General features: G+C 47.9%; 1 protein-coding gene across 1 annotated transcript in view; it reads left to right on the top strand.

Annotated features, from left to right (window-relative positions):
• The window catches only part of FUZ (fuzzy planar cell polarity protein), a 176,409-nt gene extending 167,869 nt beyond the window's left edge, over positions 1-8,540 (top strand). Inside the window, exon 11 of the mRNA XM_082273581.1 lies at positions 8,085-8,540. Within this exon, the coding sequence (XP_082129707.1) occupies positions 8,085-8,287 (203 nt within the window). The 3' untranslated portion in view covers positions 8,288-8,540. The remainder of the gene's footprint in view (positions 1-8,084) is intronic.
• Positions 8,541-17,820: the final 9,280 nt, after the last annotated feature.

The following is a 17,820-nucleotide window of genomic DNA, read 5'->3' as shown; positions in this document are numbered from 1 at the left end:
GTTCTGGTACCTCGCTGGACTTTGAGTGGTCATACCGAGATGATGCCTGCAGGTTTAGGCATCATCTTGGTTTTTTTTTTTACAGCCAGCAGTCGGCTTTCATCTAAAAGCAATCCTAGTGGATGAAAAACAATCATCACCTTCAGGCTTTCTAAGGGCTTAAATTGTTGATTTCACTCCTCACTACCTATCACAGTTTCTATGGCCATGTAATGCCAAGATAGCACAGCTCTCCCCCCCCCCCCCCAAATTACCCCTTTTTGGAAAGTAGACACCCCAAGGTATTTGGTAAGAGGCATGGTATGTTGCAGCTGTTATTTGTTTTGGAAAATTAAGAAAGAAAAGTAAAATGTTTTTTTTTTTCTTTTTTTCAATTGTCCAAACTTTGTGACAAAAAGTGAAACTGTGATAGGTGGTGCTTGGTTTTCAGGGTCCTGTACGTGGCTAGACTGCCAAAAAGTCTCACACATAGGGTATCCCCATACTCAGGAGAAGCAGCAGAATGTATTTTGGGGTGTAATCCCACATATACCCATGGCATGTGTGCCTCTTACCAGACGTAAATGACCCTCATTACAAAGGTCATAAACAGCATGGCACTTGCGGCGACGCACGCCAACACGCGGAGGAGACGGGGCGGCCATCTTTTTTGGTGGGTTATCGGCAATTATAGACTGCACAAGAGGAAAACACACAACGCTATCCACTACTTGGGATTTTGTAAGTTATTTTTAACCATGTGCGTGGAATAAACACTTATAAACGTTATACACTACGAGGAGTGTTTCACTTTGTGTTTTATGAGCCCACATATGGTTGGAGAGTGAACCGTGTGCCATTGTAAGAGTGAGGAGGACCGTACTTACCTTGATCATTATGCTGTTTATGACCTTTGTAATGAGGGTCATTTACGTCTGGTAAGAGGCAGTGTGATCAACATGATTAACATGCCTCTGAGTAAATAGCTTAGGGTGTCTATTTTCCAAAAAGGGGGCATTGGGGGGGGGGGTTGTGCTGTCTTGGCATTTCATGGCCTCTGAAACTGTGATAGGTAGTGAGGAGTGAAATCAACAATTTATGCGCTTTGAAAGCCTGAAGGCAGTAATTGGATTTTGGGGTCCGGTACATAGCTAGACTGTCTCACACATGGGGTATCCCCATACTAAGGAGAAGCAGTCAAATGTATTTTAGGGTGTAATTACACATATACCCATGGCATGCATGAGAAGTATACCATTTCAATGACAACTTTGTGTAAAAAAAAAAAAAAATTATTATTTCTCTTTCGTTCACTGACAGACACAGCTTCAATTCTTCAGACCAGTGGGTATTATGCTGTCTCGCTTCAGGAGTAGGACTAGGTGGAAACCATTTTGGTTACGCCCCTGGGGCAGTCCCAGAGGGTATACCATCACTTCCTGCTGTAGGACTCCAGTTTTTTCTGCCTAGTCAGGAGGCAGGCTCTCTGCTGGGATCCTGGCATTTTTTCCTGGTTAAATGGAATTATTTACTTTTTTTTTATTGTTTTTGTTCCTGTGTGAACTACAATAAACTGTTTCTGTGTGAACTACAATAAGCAGCTGGACTGGGCGACGCACTGGATATTCTAGATCCTTGCAGTCTGGCCTGTGAGCTTGGCCCTAGGTTGACCATGACATAGCCCCACTGGACGGGGGCTGACCGGCGAGTGAAACACCTTGCGAGGTCGCATAACCCTGGTCACAACAGCAGTCACGACCAGAGTCGCAGCGTACCACAGGCCACAGCACCCCCATTACCAGATGGTGCAGTGGACTGCAGGAAGTGGCGCCCGCCTGGTGACCATGGTATGGTAAGTAGTGTTACCCACTCCTCTCCTGCAGAATTGCTGGGGTGGTCGCGATGGTAGGCCCCTTCTGTGTCCTTCCTCCCCCTTGTCTTTCCCCCTTCTCCTTTGCGGAGTTCCCCCCTAAGTTGGTGCCCTCATCTGTCCCCTGTAGCCCCCCCCCGGCTTCTTTTTGGGGCATGGGTGAATTTGGGGTGACCGTACCTGGGTGCTGCGGGGAGGGGGTTCCCCTCCTGGGGGTCTGTGAAATTTTCCCTGGGGTCCAGTTGGGCCCAGGGGTCCCATGCAGCACCCCGTGGTGCCGCCATTTTGCTGTGGTCTGCCGTGGTCTCTGTATTCCCGGCTTTCGGCGGCCAAGTTTGTGTAGTCCAGCAGCCATGTTTTTGGTTTCCCCATAGAGTTTCAATGACGGCCATTTTCCAGTAGTCTGATGCAGTGCTGAGGCTGCGGGGTCATCTAGTGTCAGGTCAGCGTTTCCTAATCCTCTTTCCAGCAGTGTGGCAGACCGTTTTGGCTCTCTCTAGCTCAAGTGGTGAGTCTCTGGGGGGGTATCTATCCTTCCTCTGCTGTATACAACGTGGCAGGTGCGCTGATTCTTGTGGTGCCCCAGTGGTGCACAGTGAGGAGGGGCCTCCTTTTTTTCCCCAAAAAATAAAATACATTTTTTTTCTTGCTGAGCAGCGCAATTCCGTTTAACTCTTTATGGACATGGAGCCTATGGAGCGCGTTTCACCACCCAATCCACTCCTGGAAGCTGTGGGACCCTCTGGGTCTCAGTCTGCCCTGGTGGCCATGACGGCAGCCCTGCAGTGGCTAGTAGCCAAGGTAGATATGGCCCTACAAAGTAGACCTGGCAAAGAGGCGCTCCCCACCTTTACTAGTATCCTCTGCTTCCTCAGATTCTGAGGTGGATTTGGCCACCGTGTACGAGAGTCAGCCCACTGGGTCTGCGTCCACGCACACTGAGTGCCCTAATAGTGAGGATGAGTCCTCCTTTGCAGGCGCACATGGAAAAGCGCTGGTGGAGGTCCTGATTGTGTCAGTGCGGGAAACTTTAAAGTTGGAGTACTCAGCTGCAGCAACGCTGGTGCAGTTTGGCACCCGTGAATCTTCTAAGGCGATTTCCTTTCCTGCCTATTATGATGAGATTGTCACTAGTCAGCGTGGTTCCCCGAAACGCATGTTTGGAATACCCAAGCATTTTGCTAGGAGATATCCCTTTGAGGAGTCTCTTCTGAAGAAACTAACAGTTCCACCGTTCGTGAACTCTCAGGTTTTCAGGCTAAATAAGGCCACACTTTTGCCGGTGGAGGGTTCCCCCATCTTTTAAGGACCCCGTGGACAAAAGAGCTGATGCTCTGCTCTGGTACCTCTTCACCGTGGCTGGTTCCATTTTGAGACGAGGGTTTGCTATCACATTGGTATCCGAGACCTTAACGGAATGGGCTAAGATTTTGCGCCAGGATCTGGAGGGGAGTCAACACCCTTCTGAGCTGGCGGATTAGTTGATTTTTGTGATGCATCCCTGGATGCGGACCCCTTGGCCAGCAAGGTTTCTGTGAAGGCAGTGATCCTTCGCCAGATGATCTGGTTGAAGTACTGGTCAGCTGACCAGGCTTCTAAAAATGTGCTGACTGATCTTCCTTTTGTAGATGACTGTCTGTTCGGTCCCTCAATGGAAGAGATCATTAAGGGTACAACAGGAGGTAAAAGTACATTAATTCGGCAGGTTGCTAAGGGCAAGGAACTACCTTGCCGTAAGCCGAGTCCCTTTTTTTCAGCTCACAAGTGGCCCTTTCTTCCGTCCCGTTCGCAGTAAAAGGGCTCGAGATCCACCCGTAACTTTGCAGGTGACACCAAAGGACCCTGAAATGGTAAGTCCAAAGCCAGCACTTCTGGTTCTGCAGACAAGCCTTCCACAGCCTGGAGGGGTGCCCCCACCCGCGTCTGGGGTGAGGGGACGCCTTTGCTGCTTTCCAGATCCATGGACCTTGCTCATTCAGGACAGTCGGGTCCACGAACTGATTCAGTTTGGTTACAAGATCAAGTTTCGGGCCTTGCCTCCGACATGGTTCTTTCTTTCCAACTTATGCCTGTCTCCAGAACAGCTACATGGCCTCTACAGGGCAGTACAGGACCTGTTAGCACAAGAAGTTATTGTGACGGTTCCAGAGTCGGAAAGTTTCAAAGGTTTTTATTCAAATTGGTTTACAGTTCCCAGGAAGGAAGGCAAGGTTCGTCCGATCTTGGATCTCAAGACTGTGAACCACTTTGTGCGGGTTCAGAAATTTTGGATGGAGTCCATCCGCAAAGTAGTAGCTTTCCTTCATCAAGGAGATCTCAAGGACACTTACCTTCATATTTCAATGTATGTTGGGCATCAGCGTTTTCTTCGTTTTGCCGTGGGCGAGGAGCACATTCAATTTGTGGTGTTACTCTTTGGTCTCGCCTCAGCTCCTCGGGTGTTCACAAAAATGTTGGCCTTGTTAGGGCAGAAGGGGATTGCGGTACTAGGTTATCTGGACAATCTGCTTATGAGTGCAGAGTCCTCCTCGGCTCTAGAAGCCGACTTGGACGTTACGGTGCGCACCCTGCAGGAGTTCGGGTCGACACTGAATTTTCAGAGATTGGCACTGTCTCCGTCCACAAAGCTGGACTACTTGGGTCTGACGCTGGATTCAGCGTCAGCCCTGGTGTTTCTTCCTCAGACAAAACTTCTGAAGCTACAGGATGCTGTTCTGCTCCTGTTGTCCAACCATCGATCGTCACTCAGGACTTGCATGCAAGTGCTGGGTCTGATGGTCTCCAGATTCAAGGCGGTTCCATTTGCGCAGTTCCACACCAGACCTTTGCAAAGGGAGATTCTGATCAAATGAAACAAGGATCCTCTGTCATTGGTAAATCTGATTCTGTTGAGTCGGGGTTCGAGGGAGTCTCTCCTATTGTGGCTCAGCCCCCCGACTCTACATCTGGGAAAACCTTTTCTTCTCCTGTATTGGACTGAAATCACCACGGATGCCAGTCTGTCCGGATGGGGAGGTTTCTGGTGAGTATGTTCGGCCCAAGGTGTCTGGACTCGTGAGAAGTCAAGGTTGCCGATCAACTTCCTAGAAATTCGGGCGATCAGACTTTATCTGTCTCAATAAACGGATTGTCTACAGGAACGCCATGTGGGGATTCAATCGGACAATGCTATGGCTGTGGCATATGTCAATTATCAAGGGGGTACAAGGAGTTCCCTGGCAGCACGGGAAGTGGCCGGCATCTTAAGGTGGGCAGAACTATATGTTTCGGCCCTCTCTGCTGTGCACATTTCAGGGGGTAGAGAATTGGCAAGCGGACTGTCTCAGTTGGCAGACATTGGATCCGGGAGAATGGTCTCTTCACCCGGGGGTATTTCATCAACTGTGGCTTCTGTGGGGGACCCCTGATGTGGACCTGCTGGCTTCCTGTCTCAACAGGAAGGTACAGAGGTTTGTGTCAAGGTCTCGGGATCCTCTGGCTGACGCTGCAGATGCTCTGGTGGCCCCTTGGGGTCAGTATCATCTGATTTACACCTTCCCTCAAATACAATTTCTGTCAAGACTGCTGCCCGGAATCGAGGTAGAAGGAATTCCAGTCTTTCTGGTGGCTCCAGACTGGCCTAGCCAGTCTTGGTATGCAGGCCTGGTAAGGCTAGTAACAGACATCCCTTGGAAGCTTTGTCTCATGGACCAATCTTCCATCCTGCTTTAAGGTCGCTGACTTTAACGGCCTGGCTATTAAAAGCCAGGTGCTGAAAGACAGATGGCTGTCAGAGTCGGTGAATCCTACGCTGTTAAAGGCTAGGAAATCTACTTCCAGGAAGGTTTATCATCGAGTTTGGAAGGCATACATTACTTGGTGTGAGTCCCCTGGGGGTTATTCCCCGCTCCTTTTCTGTGTCTCGCCTGTTGGAGTTTCTACAATTGGGTGTAGATCAACATTTGGCTCTGGGCACCATCAAGGGCCAGATTTTTGCCTTGACTATTCTTTCCAAAAGCCGTTGGTGGTGAAGTCCTTAGTTCACACTTTTATGCAGGGAGTTCACCATCTTGCGCCTCCCGTGCAATCCCTGGTACCTCCATGGGATCTCAATTTGGTTCTGTCAGTGCTTCAAAAGCCTCCTTTTGAAAGTATTTGAGAAATTCCTCTGCTCACTCTGTCGCCGAACGTGGCTTTCTTAGTAGCTATTACTTCCGCGCGTCGCATTTTGGAGTTGGCTGCGTTGTCCTGTTGGTCTCCTTACCTGGTGATTTATAGGGACAAAGTGGTGTTGCGACCCTGTCAGGCGTTCCTTCCTAAAGTTGTCTCTGGGTTTCATTTGAAGACATTGTGTTACCATCCCTATGTCCTAAGCCTAAACATCCTAAGGAAATTGCCTTACATTCCTTAGATGTGGTAAGGGCGATTCGGGTGTACCTGGCGGTGACTGAACCAATTAGAAAATCAGATTCTTTGTTTGTTCTTATGGATGGACCTCGGAATGGGCAGGCCGCATCTGCTGCGACCATTTCCAAGTGGATCAGGCAGACGGTGGTGCAGGCCTATTCCATTAAGGGTCAGGTTCCTCCTTTCCCTATTTAAAGTGCATTCTACGAGGGAGTGCTTAGTGCGTTCTGGAACTTCCCGTACTGTAATCAGGCGTCAGTGGTTCAGGTGTGCTAGGCGGCTACGTGGCCCTTTTGTACACACATTCACAAAATTTTATAAGGTGGATGAACTTGCATCTTCAGATGCGGCCCTTGACCGCAAAGTTTTGCAGGCTGCGGTTGCAGAGGCTTCTGCTTCTTGAGGATGAAAATTTTTCCTGGTGGTAAACTCCAGTTGTTCCTAAGTTGAGCTCCTGTTACCTGGTTGGCTATGTTTAGCTTTGTTGGGAATTCTGCGTTTGCTATGTTTTTTCCCACCCATCATATTGACACTGCTTTGCGACATCCCACTGGTCTGAAGAATTGAAGCTGTGTCTGTCAGTGAACGAAAGAGAAAACTAGATTTTTGTCTTACTGTAAAATCCTTTTCTCTGAGGTTCACTGACAGACACAGCACCCGCTCCTCTGTTGGGGTTGAGTTATTTGTTCTTCTGACACTGCTTGTTACAAACTGGAGTCCTACAGCAGGAACTGATGGTATATCCTCTGGGACTGCCCCAGGGATGTAACCAAAAAGGTTTCCGCCTAGTCCAACTCCTGAAGAGAGGCAGCATATTACCCACTGGTCTGAAGAATTGAAGAAGTGTCTGTCAGTGAACCTCAGAGAAAAGGATTTTACAGTAAGACAAAAATTCAGTTATTCAATGGGCTAAACATGCCTCTCAGCAGATTCCTTGGGGTGTCTACTTTCCAAAAAGGAGTAATTTGGGTGGGTTTGTACTGTCCTGCCATTTTAGCACTTCAAGAAATGAGATAGGCAGTCAGAAAGTAAAAGCTGCGTAAATTCCAGTATATACACCATAGTTTGTAGAAGCTATAATGCAAAACAATAAATATACGCTTAATGAGATTTTTTTTTTTTTTCATCGAAGGCATGTAGCTAAATAAATTTTCGCCTAAATGTATGACAAAAATTGAGTTTATTGGATATTTTTTATAAGAAAAAGTAGAAAATGTATTTTTTCTCAATTTTCTTTTTTTGTTTTTATTTAAGTCACGCACTGCCAAATTGCAAAAAAAATAAAAGGCCTGGTCATTAAGGGGTTAAAACCATCCAGTTCTTAAGTGGTAATCGCCTCTTCTCGAGAGAATAAATTCAGTTCCTCTAATCTTTCCCCACCGCTGAGCTCCTCCATGCCTCTTATCAGTTTGGTTGCCCTTCTCTACACTTTCTCCAGTTCCCCCGATATCCTTTTTGTGAACTGGTACCCAAAACTGAATTGCATATTCCAGGTGAGGTTTTACTAATGATTTGTACAGGGGCAAAATTACATACATCTTTCTCTCTGGAGTCTATACTTCTCTCTAATACAAAAAATTACTTTGCTCGCTTTGGGAACCGCAGCTTGGCATCGCATGCCATTTTTAAGCTTATGATCTACCAAAACACCACCCAGATCCTCCTCCACCATACCCCCAGTTGTACTACCCCTATATTTTGATTGCTTTGAAACCTTTTTTTTTTTAAATAGCAACTGTGTTGGAAGTTTTACATACTGTATATAGTTGTTAGTAGGTAATTACGGATTTGGTGTAATCCTGTTTTAGGTAAAGTCATTTTTTAATTCTCCATCTATATTGATTTACAGTTCAGTATGAGGAGTCATTTCCAATGGGATTCAGCCATCACGCTCACCAGTGCTACACTGTCTCCAGCAGCCACAAGTGCTACGCCATGAAGACGGATCTGCACCTTCTCTTCCTTCTCTTTAAAACGGATGTGCCTACGTTTAGCATGCGGGCCATTGCTAATAAAACAATGCAAGTGTTTACCAAAGACTTCACTTTCTGACAAACTGACCTTCTAGATAGGAAACCTTGTGGCTACAACACCATGTTTCATCATGTAGAGATATTTCAATAGCTATTTCCTTGTTGGAGTGATCCGTGTACAGCATACAGACTGTGTAAAGACACCTGTTATTTAACTTTACATATCTACAGGTTATATTTATTTAACATTGTATGACGACATCTTCAAAACTTCCCAGTGGCAGTAAAAGAAGTTATTAAATGTACGAAAGCGAACCTAGAAAAAGTTCAATTAAATAGTGTCTGTATGCATATTTGTGTGTAGGATGCATGTACATAAAAGCATATTTCGGGGTAAATTGTATTTTATATACCTTGCAGAGTTGATTAAAGTATAACTTTTACCTTTTTGCAAATTTTTCTTTCCAATAATTTTGTCTGCTTCACTTATACAGAGCCCGCTCTCCTCTATTGGCAGTCGGATGTAAACAGACCGCCTGCCCGTTTACATCCAACTGTCATCCAATCCGATTCCCCAGATGGATGGGGAAAGTATCCCCCATCTGTCTGTTTTTAGCAGATGGGTCCAGATCAGATGCCAGAGTTGTCAACTGACACATGTCATGATTTAATACTACTTCAGACACGTCTGTTGGCACCTGCCACTCCATGGAGAGCAACAGATAGTCCGATTGGGTCCGCCTAAAAAACTGAGAGGCAGACTCGATCAGTTCGGCCGTGTGAAAGAGGCCTAAGCCTGCGGTCACACCTTGTACAATTTACAGTGGTGCGATTTTATTTTCAAATATTTTTATTGAAGAAAATAAAGCAATACAAACTGTTGAATGCAGTCACTAGCAATAAACAGTGAAACAAGAGATCAATCTGAACAATGCAGAGTAGCAATGAAATATGCAGAAGAGCATGTGCTGGCCCACTAAGAGCAACAACCAAAGAAAAGGCCTGTTATGTGTACCAATAACCAGGGGCCAGTGGTGGAAAGACTTCCCCAGATCCTCCCGGGAGCCAAGTGGAACCATGTGGGGGTGAGGAGTTAATATACAATTAATTGGCGAGGGAAACCTCGGCCCCAAGCACCCTGGAGGGTTGTGACACATTTGGGGACCAGGTCTCTCACCAGTACGCTACAGGGATCTCAGCAGAAGAATCCCTGAGCAGGTACAGAGGCAAATGCAAAGGGAAGAGGCTCCACAAGGAGGAGTGGGGGGAAGCCCCACGCCTTAAAACAATATACATAAAAATAAAAGGTAATACAAAAAACAGACAAAAGGAGTAGAAAGGTAGGGGTAAGGAAAACAGAGGGAAGATGGGGAAGGAAATCAGGAAGAGGAGGAAAGAAGGGAGGGCAAGTCACCGGGGTACAGTAGGTGCGGTAAGTCAGGGAAGTCTACAAGGTAATATGCAGATATTGAGCCCATGGATCCCAAACAGCTTCGTATTTAGCTAATCGGTCTTGGAGGATTGCCACCATTTTTTCCTGGGCCATGATCCAAGAGATCTTACGTTTAGCAGCATTAAGGGAGACAGAAGGTCGTTTCCAGGACTTAGCCAAAGTGAGCTTCGCTCCCAGGAGCATGAAAAACAATAGGGCTGACAAACTCTTAGGGTATGTCCGTGGGACGTCATGGAGAAAGGTAACATGTGGTGTTTGGGGGACCTGGAGATCCGTGACTTGTCGGAGCAGATGGAAGAATTTATTCCAAAAGGAACGGATTCTAGGGCATGACCACCAAACGTGCATGAAGGACCCCTGGTGTTCACAACCCCTGAAACACAAAGGTGATGTGCCGGGGAACATAAGCGCTAGACGGGTCGGTACCAGATACCACCGAGTCAAAATTTTTACGTTTGCTTCAATGAGAGTCGTGTTAATGACACCTTTGAAGGATCTATGAAACATACGGTGCCAATCGTCTAGCGAGTAAACTGTCTGTAAATCACTTTCCCATTTGAGGGCATAAGAGGGCTTATCTAAGGGATCCATCAGGGCTGCGTATATAGTTGAAATGCCCCCCCTCAACTCCGATGATTCAGAACACCACCGCTCGTAAGATGTCAATCTTGGAGGTACCTGTTTGTCCGACCACATTGCGTGCAGAAAATGGGAAATTTGAAAAAAACGGAACTTTTCCGACGCCGGCATCTTAAGTTTGTTAATGCAATGGGAGAGGGAGAGTGGGCCGGAGAGTGATAGGAAATGTCCTATGCGGTACAGACCCTTGTTTGTCCACCAGTGAAAAGCTTTGATGTCATTTCCGGGCAGGAATTGGGGATGATGGAATAAATGAATCAACGGCCTCATGGGTGAGACCAAGCTAGGGTGTCGATAGAGCTGTCTACATAGGCTGATAGAGTGTGATAGGGTGGGTGCCAAGATCGCAGGTTGAAGCCTAGGCGGGCACCAGGCGACATAGTCCAGTGTGTAATTAGGTATGGCCTGCCTCTCAATATGAATCCAGTCGGGTTTAGGACCGCGAGTATAGATCACCGAAAACTGGGCAAGCTGAGCTGCCTGATAATATTTCCACAGATTGGGTAAAGCCAATCCGCCTTGTGTCCTTTGTCGGAATAGCACTGAGCGTGAACAACGGTAACCCTTCTTGCCCCAAACGAATTTCACTACACTGGATTGTAGGGCGTTCAGATGGCTTTTACGGAGGGGAATGGGAAGGGAACGGAAGAAGTACAGCAACCTTGGTAACAAGGTCATTTTGATCGAGTTTATCCTACCCAGCCAGGAGAGATTCTGATAATCCCAACACGACATGTCAGCTTTTAACCTTCTGTACAAAGGGGGGTAATTAGTCTGGTATAGAGTGGCGATGGACGGAGTAAGGTGTACCCCCAAGTAGGGGAGCGAGGCATGACACCATATAAATGGAAAGGAAGGTTTCAGAGCCTCGAAAACAGGTGTGGGAACCGTGATGTTGAGAGCCATAGATTTGGAGAAATTTACCGTGAGGCCGGAGGCAAGAGAGAACGTCTGGAGTAAGTGCATAACGGTAGGGAGCGAAACAACAGGGGACGTCAGGAAGAGTAGGACATCATCTGCAAAAAGAGCGCATTTGTGCTCCGTCGGACCACAGCGAACGCCGTGGATGTCGGGGTGGTGGCGGATCGCAACCGCCAGGGATTCTATGGCAATTGCAAATATAAGGGGTGAGAGGGGGCAACCCTGTCGCGTACCCCTCTTAATGGGGATAGAAGCAGAATAGTGTCCCAGTAACCGGACCTGGGCCGAGGGAAGCGAATAGAGGGCTCGTAAAATAGTAAGGAATTTGGTGCCAAAACCCCACCTTTGGAGGGTCTCAAAGAGATAAGGCCAGGAGATGGAGTCAAATGCCTTATGTAAGTCGAGGGAAAGGAGTAAAGTATCTTGGTGAGGGCCGCCATCCCATCTGGAGTTGGTCAAAGAGATAAGATCTACAGCTCTCCTAATTTGGTCGGATCCCTGTCTCCCCGGGATAAAACCCGATTGGTCTTTGTGTACATATGTACTAATGAAGCTTGACAGCCTGTTGGCGAGGACCTTCGTCAATATTTTAAGGTCCATGTTAATGAGAGAAATAGGTCTATAGTTGCTAACATCGCTGTGGTCCTTGCCCGGTTTGGGGATGACCGAAATGAATGCTGAATTTAAAGCCCTATCAATAGGCTCCCCCTTTTGCAGCTTGTTGTAAAATCTGCAGAGGTGAAGCGCTAAATTGAGCCCGAAATTTTTATAATAGAGTGAGGAGAACCCATCGGGCCCAGGGGCGGACCCTGTCCTCAAATGCTTGATTACCAACAAGACTTCCAATTCGGAAATAGGGTCCTCTAAAATATCCCTATGTTCTCGACTGAGACAGGGGAGCGAAAGCCCGTCTAGAAAGGAATGCGTTTCCCGGGAGGGGGATCCGGTTTGAAAATCATATAGTTTTGAATAAAAAGAGTGAAAGGATTGCAAAGCCTGTTGGGGATCTTGGGAGAGAGTGCCCTGAGACGTTCTAATTTTGGGGATTGTGTGCGTACGCTGTCTGGGGGTCAATTTAACCGCGAGTCTGGGGCCAATTTTGTCGGTGGAAGCATAAAATTTTGCTCCCGACCAACGGAGTTGCTTCTCTGCCTCAGTCGTCAATGCGAGATTCAAATGAAGCCTGGATTCCTCCAGGCGAGCTTTTGAAGTCGGGGTAGGGTTCCGTTTGTGGTCCTTACTAAGCGCAAGAAAGTCTAAATCCAGTTTAAGCAGATCCACCCGCCTCTGACGCTTGAGGTTGGCGGAAATTTGAATCAACTTCCCCCGGATAACCGCCTTGTGAGCAGCCCAGATAGTCTCGGGGGAGACCTCTGGAGTGACATTGGAAGAGAAGTACTCCTCCAGTGCTTTAGATATAATTGTGCAGTGAATTGGATTGCTTAAGAGCGCCTCATTAAGACGCCACCGAAACGTACCCTCGGAAGCGTGAGTGCGATGCAGCAGTAAGACAACCATGGCATGGTCAGAGATAGGTGAGTCTTTAATAAAGGATTTAAGCGTGTGTGGGACCGCCCGCGCAGAAATAAAAATATGATCTATCCTTGATAAGAGGTTGTGTGGGGCAGAGAAATGAGTATAGTCTTTGGCATGGGGATTATGTTCCCTCCAAATGTCCACCAACCCTTCCGAGAAGAGAAGCCTAGCTATCCTGGTACTCTGCCTGGGAGGACGGCAAAGAGAGGGGTTACCCGGGCGGGATTTGTCCAGACTTTGGTCCAAGGCTACATTAGAGTCCCCCCCCATGATTAAAGTGCCTTCTGCCTGGGGAATGATGTGGGTGGCCAAGTGGCGAAAAAACAGATCTTGACGTTTATTCGGGGCGTAGTAAGATAGGAGAGAGTATTTTAAACCCCCCAGTAAGCCTATGAGTAATAAGTACCTCCCCTCCTGATCCTCTATTTTCCGGATCAGTTCAAAGTGAACGTGGCGCCCAAAGAATATTGCAACTCCCCTGGTTTTATCTGTAGCATTGGCCAAATAAAATTGAGGATACTTTGGGTGGACAAACAAAGGTCTGTAAGATGCCGGGAAGTGAGTCTCCTGAGTGAATGCAATGTCAATGTGGTGAGAGTGGTACAGGTTAAAAAGCTTACGTCTCTTCGACGGGGAATTAATCCCTTGGACATTGTGAGAAGCAATCTTCCAAGGTCGGGAGGCGGTATTAGGTGTCGTCATCGGTTCCGCAGTACTTGAGGAGCTGAGGGTGGAGCAAAGCAACAAGTCCGGAGCCTGTCAAGGTGGGCAGCGAAGCTCAAACATGGCGACGGCCCTGGAAGACGTAATCCCTGTAGGGAAGAATGAGAGAGACCCCCGGTGACCGGGGGGGGGGGGGAGAAAGGAAGGGGGAAAGAAAAGAGGAAACAAAATGAAAAAGAAAAAAAAGAACACATACTGCAACGTTAGCCCACATTCATTGCAAGAAGTAATCCCCCCCCAATTCAGGAGAGGTGGGCCAAATCCCACCAACCCCTGAATCCCAGAGATGTCTTCGAGGAGCGAAGGCATCAGCTCCACTCAACTGGGGGAAAAATTCCCAAGAAGAAACGGAGCGAGGCGCAGCAGGAATCCCGCTGTGACCAGACACCCCAATTAAAAGAAAAAAGCAAAAGATAAAATGACATGTTTCAAAAAAAAAAAAAAAAATTTCCAAGAAGCCAGAGTTTACCACCTGAAAAGTCCAGTAGTAATAACCCACAACGGGGGCGGAACCCCCAACAATATAACCAAATCAGCATATTATATATAAAAAAAACAGTATTAGAAGATGTCCAACACCTTTGATGATAAAAAAAAAAAATTATTATTATGTAATGGGGTCAATGTAGAAATGTAACCGTGGGGCCGGGCCCCTCACAGGCAAGAAAAAACAGGAACGAGTCCTGCAAGGAAAAAGTGGAGAGAAAATCCGGACGTGGAGAATGTCTAGGGTGGTTTAGCATCCTTGGCCCTCTTGAACTGCTGCTTCTGCCAGGCTGGAACCAGGGGGCTCTGAGGAGAAGGGCGTTTGGAGGAGCCGGAGCTTCTGTTAGGAGCGGAAGAGTTGGGGTCTTGAGTGATGAGACCAAGTTTCAGGAGGAGCTGTTCGCCATCAGGAAGAGCCGAGAAGCTATAGGTACGTTGTTGGTGAAGAAAAGTAAGGCGGAAGGGAAAGGACCACCAATACTTGATCGCCTTCTATTGCAGAACTTGAAGGAGTGGTTTGAGGGATCGCCTTTTCTGAATAGTAGTAGGCGAAAGATCCGCGAATATTTGAACGGTGTGTCCTTGGATAGACAGATGGTCGGAGCGTCGTGCGATCCTCATGACCTTATAAAAATGTGGCTTAACGATAATGTCCCTTGGGGAACCGTCAGGGAGGGGGGCTCTGAGAGCCCTATGAGCTCTATCCAGTTCCAGGCGGTGAGGCGGTATGTCAGGGATCAGGTCCCGGATGAAAGCAGTAACGGCATCTTCAACATCTTTAATATTTTCAGGTAATCCCCTGATCCTAAAATTGTATCGCCTGGAGCGATTCTCAAGCTCATCAATTTTGGATAAAGCAGTGTCCAGCTGGTCATGTAATTCTTGCATCCTGGCTGAATTTTGGTTCACTTTAAGGACAGTCTGGTCCGATTTAAGTTCAATAGCCTCCAGTCTGGATCCCAGGTTCTGGAGATCATTGTGGATGGCAGAGGTTATTTGTGAAGCAGTCTGTGCCAGACCCTGTGAGAGCATTTGGGAAAAGGTATGCATGAGGTATGAGAAATCCTGCTGGTGTGGTTGAGGAAAAGGCAGGGGGCCCTGTGAGAGGCTCTGGACAGCTGGGCAGGCCGCAGCAGGGGACTGTGTTAATTCCTCCAGGGTCCTGTCCAGAAGGGAGACTGTGGAGGCGGGGGATAGGAGTTGAGGCAAGCCCAGGGGGGTGGTCGGGCTGTCAGTAACTGACCTGATCGTCAAAGCAGGCGTTGGGACATCTGTTATGTCCTCCTCTCCCTCGGGTCCCGTGCTATGAGGTGGAGCGGCCGCCATCTTGGGGCTGCCAGGGCGGGAGGCCGCCGAATCCATTTGCCAAGAGAGGTCCCTGCGGACCTGGGAGCCGGACATGGGGGATCCCGCGATGTGCACCGGGCGTTCCGCGGTGGATCGGCGTCCAGAGGTGGCGGTAGTATGCCGGCTAATGCTGCGGGGCTGTCTGTGCGGTCACAGCGGGACGGAGCTCCCGGACTAAGCGGCCATCCAGGGAGCTACCGCGCATGCGCCCCAGTGGTGCGATTTTAAAGCCCATCTTCAAACACGCTTTAATACTATTTCAGCACTACTTCTGTGAGATTTGTAATGATTTGATATGACTTCAGTGCTACTTTAGTGGGAGCTGCTGTCCATGTCACAAGGAGGAACAGTAATGTTAACAAAAGTTTACCTAACAAAGGGTTAATATTTAACTTCTTTCAGGGTCAAGTAGTGCTGATATAGACACAGGTACGATTTGCAGCATGACTTACATTATAGTCTATGGCAGTGAAATCGTGCTGAAAAAGTAATACATGAACTACTTCTCAAATTGCACTACTTGAAATCGTATCTATTACCACACTGCCATAGAATTACATTAGATGCTACTTCAGGTACGATTTGTAAATCGCATGTCGTACCTGAAGTTGTCCCGGTGTGACCCAGGCTAAGTCAGATTTCAAAGTACAAAACAAATATGCTAGGTTGCTCCAAACATAGTGTTCTTAAAACTCAGAAGAGCATGTATCCATTAGACAAAAACAATAGAAGGAGAAAGAAAATTGTTAGAAAAACTTTGCAAGCTGTCCAATCCAGATGACTTGACATATTAAAGGGATATTTAAGTCTCTTTTTATTTGTTTAAAAATAACAAGCATGTTATACTTACCGGCTCTGTACAGTGGTTTTGCATAGAGCGGCCCAGATCCTCCTCTTCTCAAGTCTCTCGCTGGCACTCCTGGCCCCTCACTCCTGCTGAGTGCCCCCATAGCAAGCAGCTTGCTATGGGGCACCTGACCTGAGCCACTGCTCTGTGTGTCCATTCAGACACCGAGCCACAGCTTGACCCCACCCCCTCTCTCTTCTCATTGGCTCACTGACTTTGACAGCAGTGGGAGCCAATGGCTCCCTGCTGCTGTCTCAGCTAATGAGGAAGGAGAGTCCCCCCAGACATACTGAGACTCATATGCAACATTGCTGTATTGAGATGGCGCTCAGGTAAGTATTAGGGGGGCTGAGGGCAGCTGCTGCACACAGGTTTTTTTATCTTCATGCATAGAATCCATGAAGATAAATAAAAAAAAAAAGCTTCTGATTATAGAACCACTTTAGGCATCACCTGTCAAATAGTTTATTCAGGGCTTCTATGTTTTCTTAAATAGTGTAGTTTTTTGTGTAGGATTGCAGAGGGACATTAGTTAACCATAATCCAAGACCATTAGACTTAACCAACTCAAATGGAATCGTGGGTGTCTGGCTATGGAATTTTTTGCTGCTACAGACCTTGGTTGCCCGGTGCCTGGTTGCAGCTTTTGATATAAAGGCGATCAATCTTCATCTCAGGGCCTCCTCCACTGGATCTCACAACAGTGCTTGCTAAGAGGATTTCTCTTTCGTTCATCGACAGACACAGCGCTCCATAGATCATCACTAGTGGGTTATATTGCCTCCTCCAGAAGTAGGACTAGGCAGAATAAAAAATACCCGGCTATGCCCATGGACCATCCTCAGCTGGTATATGACCCCCCTCTCTGCTCTAGGTAATCAGTTTTAATCTGTCTAGTCAGAGGTAAGGACCTAGGCTCCCGGCTGGGATCTCTGATCTACAATCAACTGCCAGGCTGGGCGACGGGCTAGATAATCTAGATCCAGTGGTCCCCCCAGCCCAGCCAGCGAGCGCGTGCAGACCGCAGCTACACTCTAGGTCATCCGTGACATAGCCTCACTGACAGAGGTTGGCCCACGAGTTAAACATCTCGAACGGTCGCATACGACTAGGCTTGGGTCTGAGTCACAGTGGTTCCTTGGCCTACAGCTCTCCCAGTTTGGTGGCGAGGAGTTCTGTCTGGAGCATTACCCGCACCATGGAAGGTAAGTACAGTCCCCCCTCTCCCCCACTTTGGTGGTTTTCTTTGGGGTGAATGTGGGTAACCTCCAGGGACGGTCTGACCTGCCTGCAGGTTCCTTCCTCCCATCCTTAAATAACTATCTGAGCTGGGCTTCCCCCCACTCCCATTCCCCCCTGTCTGGACCTAGAGTCTGGTGGGGGTCTCATGGCAGAGAATGCAGCAGAAACCCCTGGGATCTCCCCCCACTATCCCCACTCTGTAAGGGTCCTCGGATAGTGAGTGTCCCGCTATGGTAGTCTTGAGGGGTCCCAGAGTAGGGGACCCCTAGGTGCATGCCCTCCTGTTTGCAGTGTGGGTATAGTGCAGGGAGTCCCAGTGCAGACTGCACAGCAGAGTCTCCCCCCAAATGTGTGTCCTACCTTCAGGGGGGTTCCCCTTGCAGAGGGTGCAGCGTTGCAGAGGGTGCAGGAAAGATCC

Source organism: Pelophylax lessonae (genome assembly GCF_965119305.1).
Source record: "Pelophylax lessonae genome assembly, chromosome: 12".
Taxonomy (NCBI): Eukaryota; Metazoa; Chordata; class Amphibia; order Anura; family Ranidae; genus Pelophylax; species Pelophylax lessonae.
This window is presented reverse-complemented; position numbering and strand designations above follow the sequence as displayed.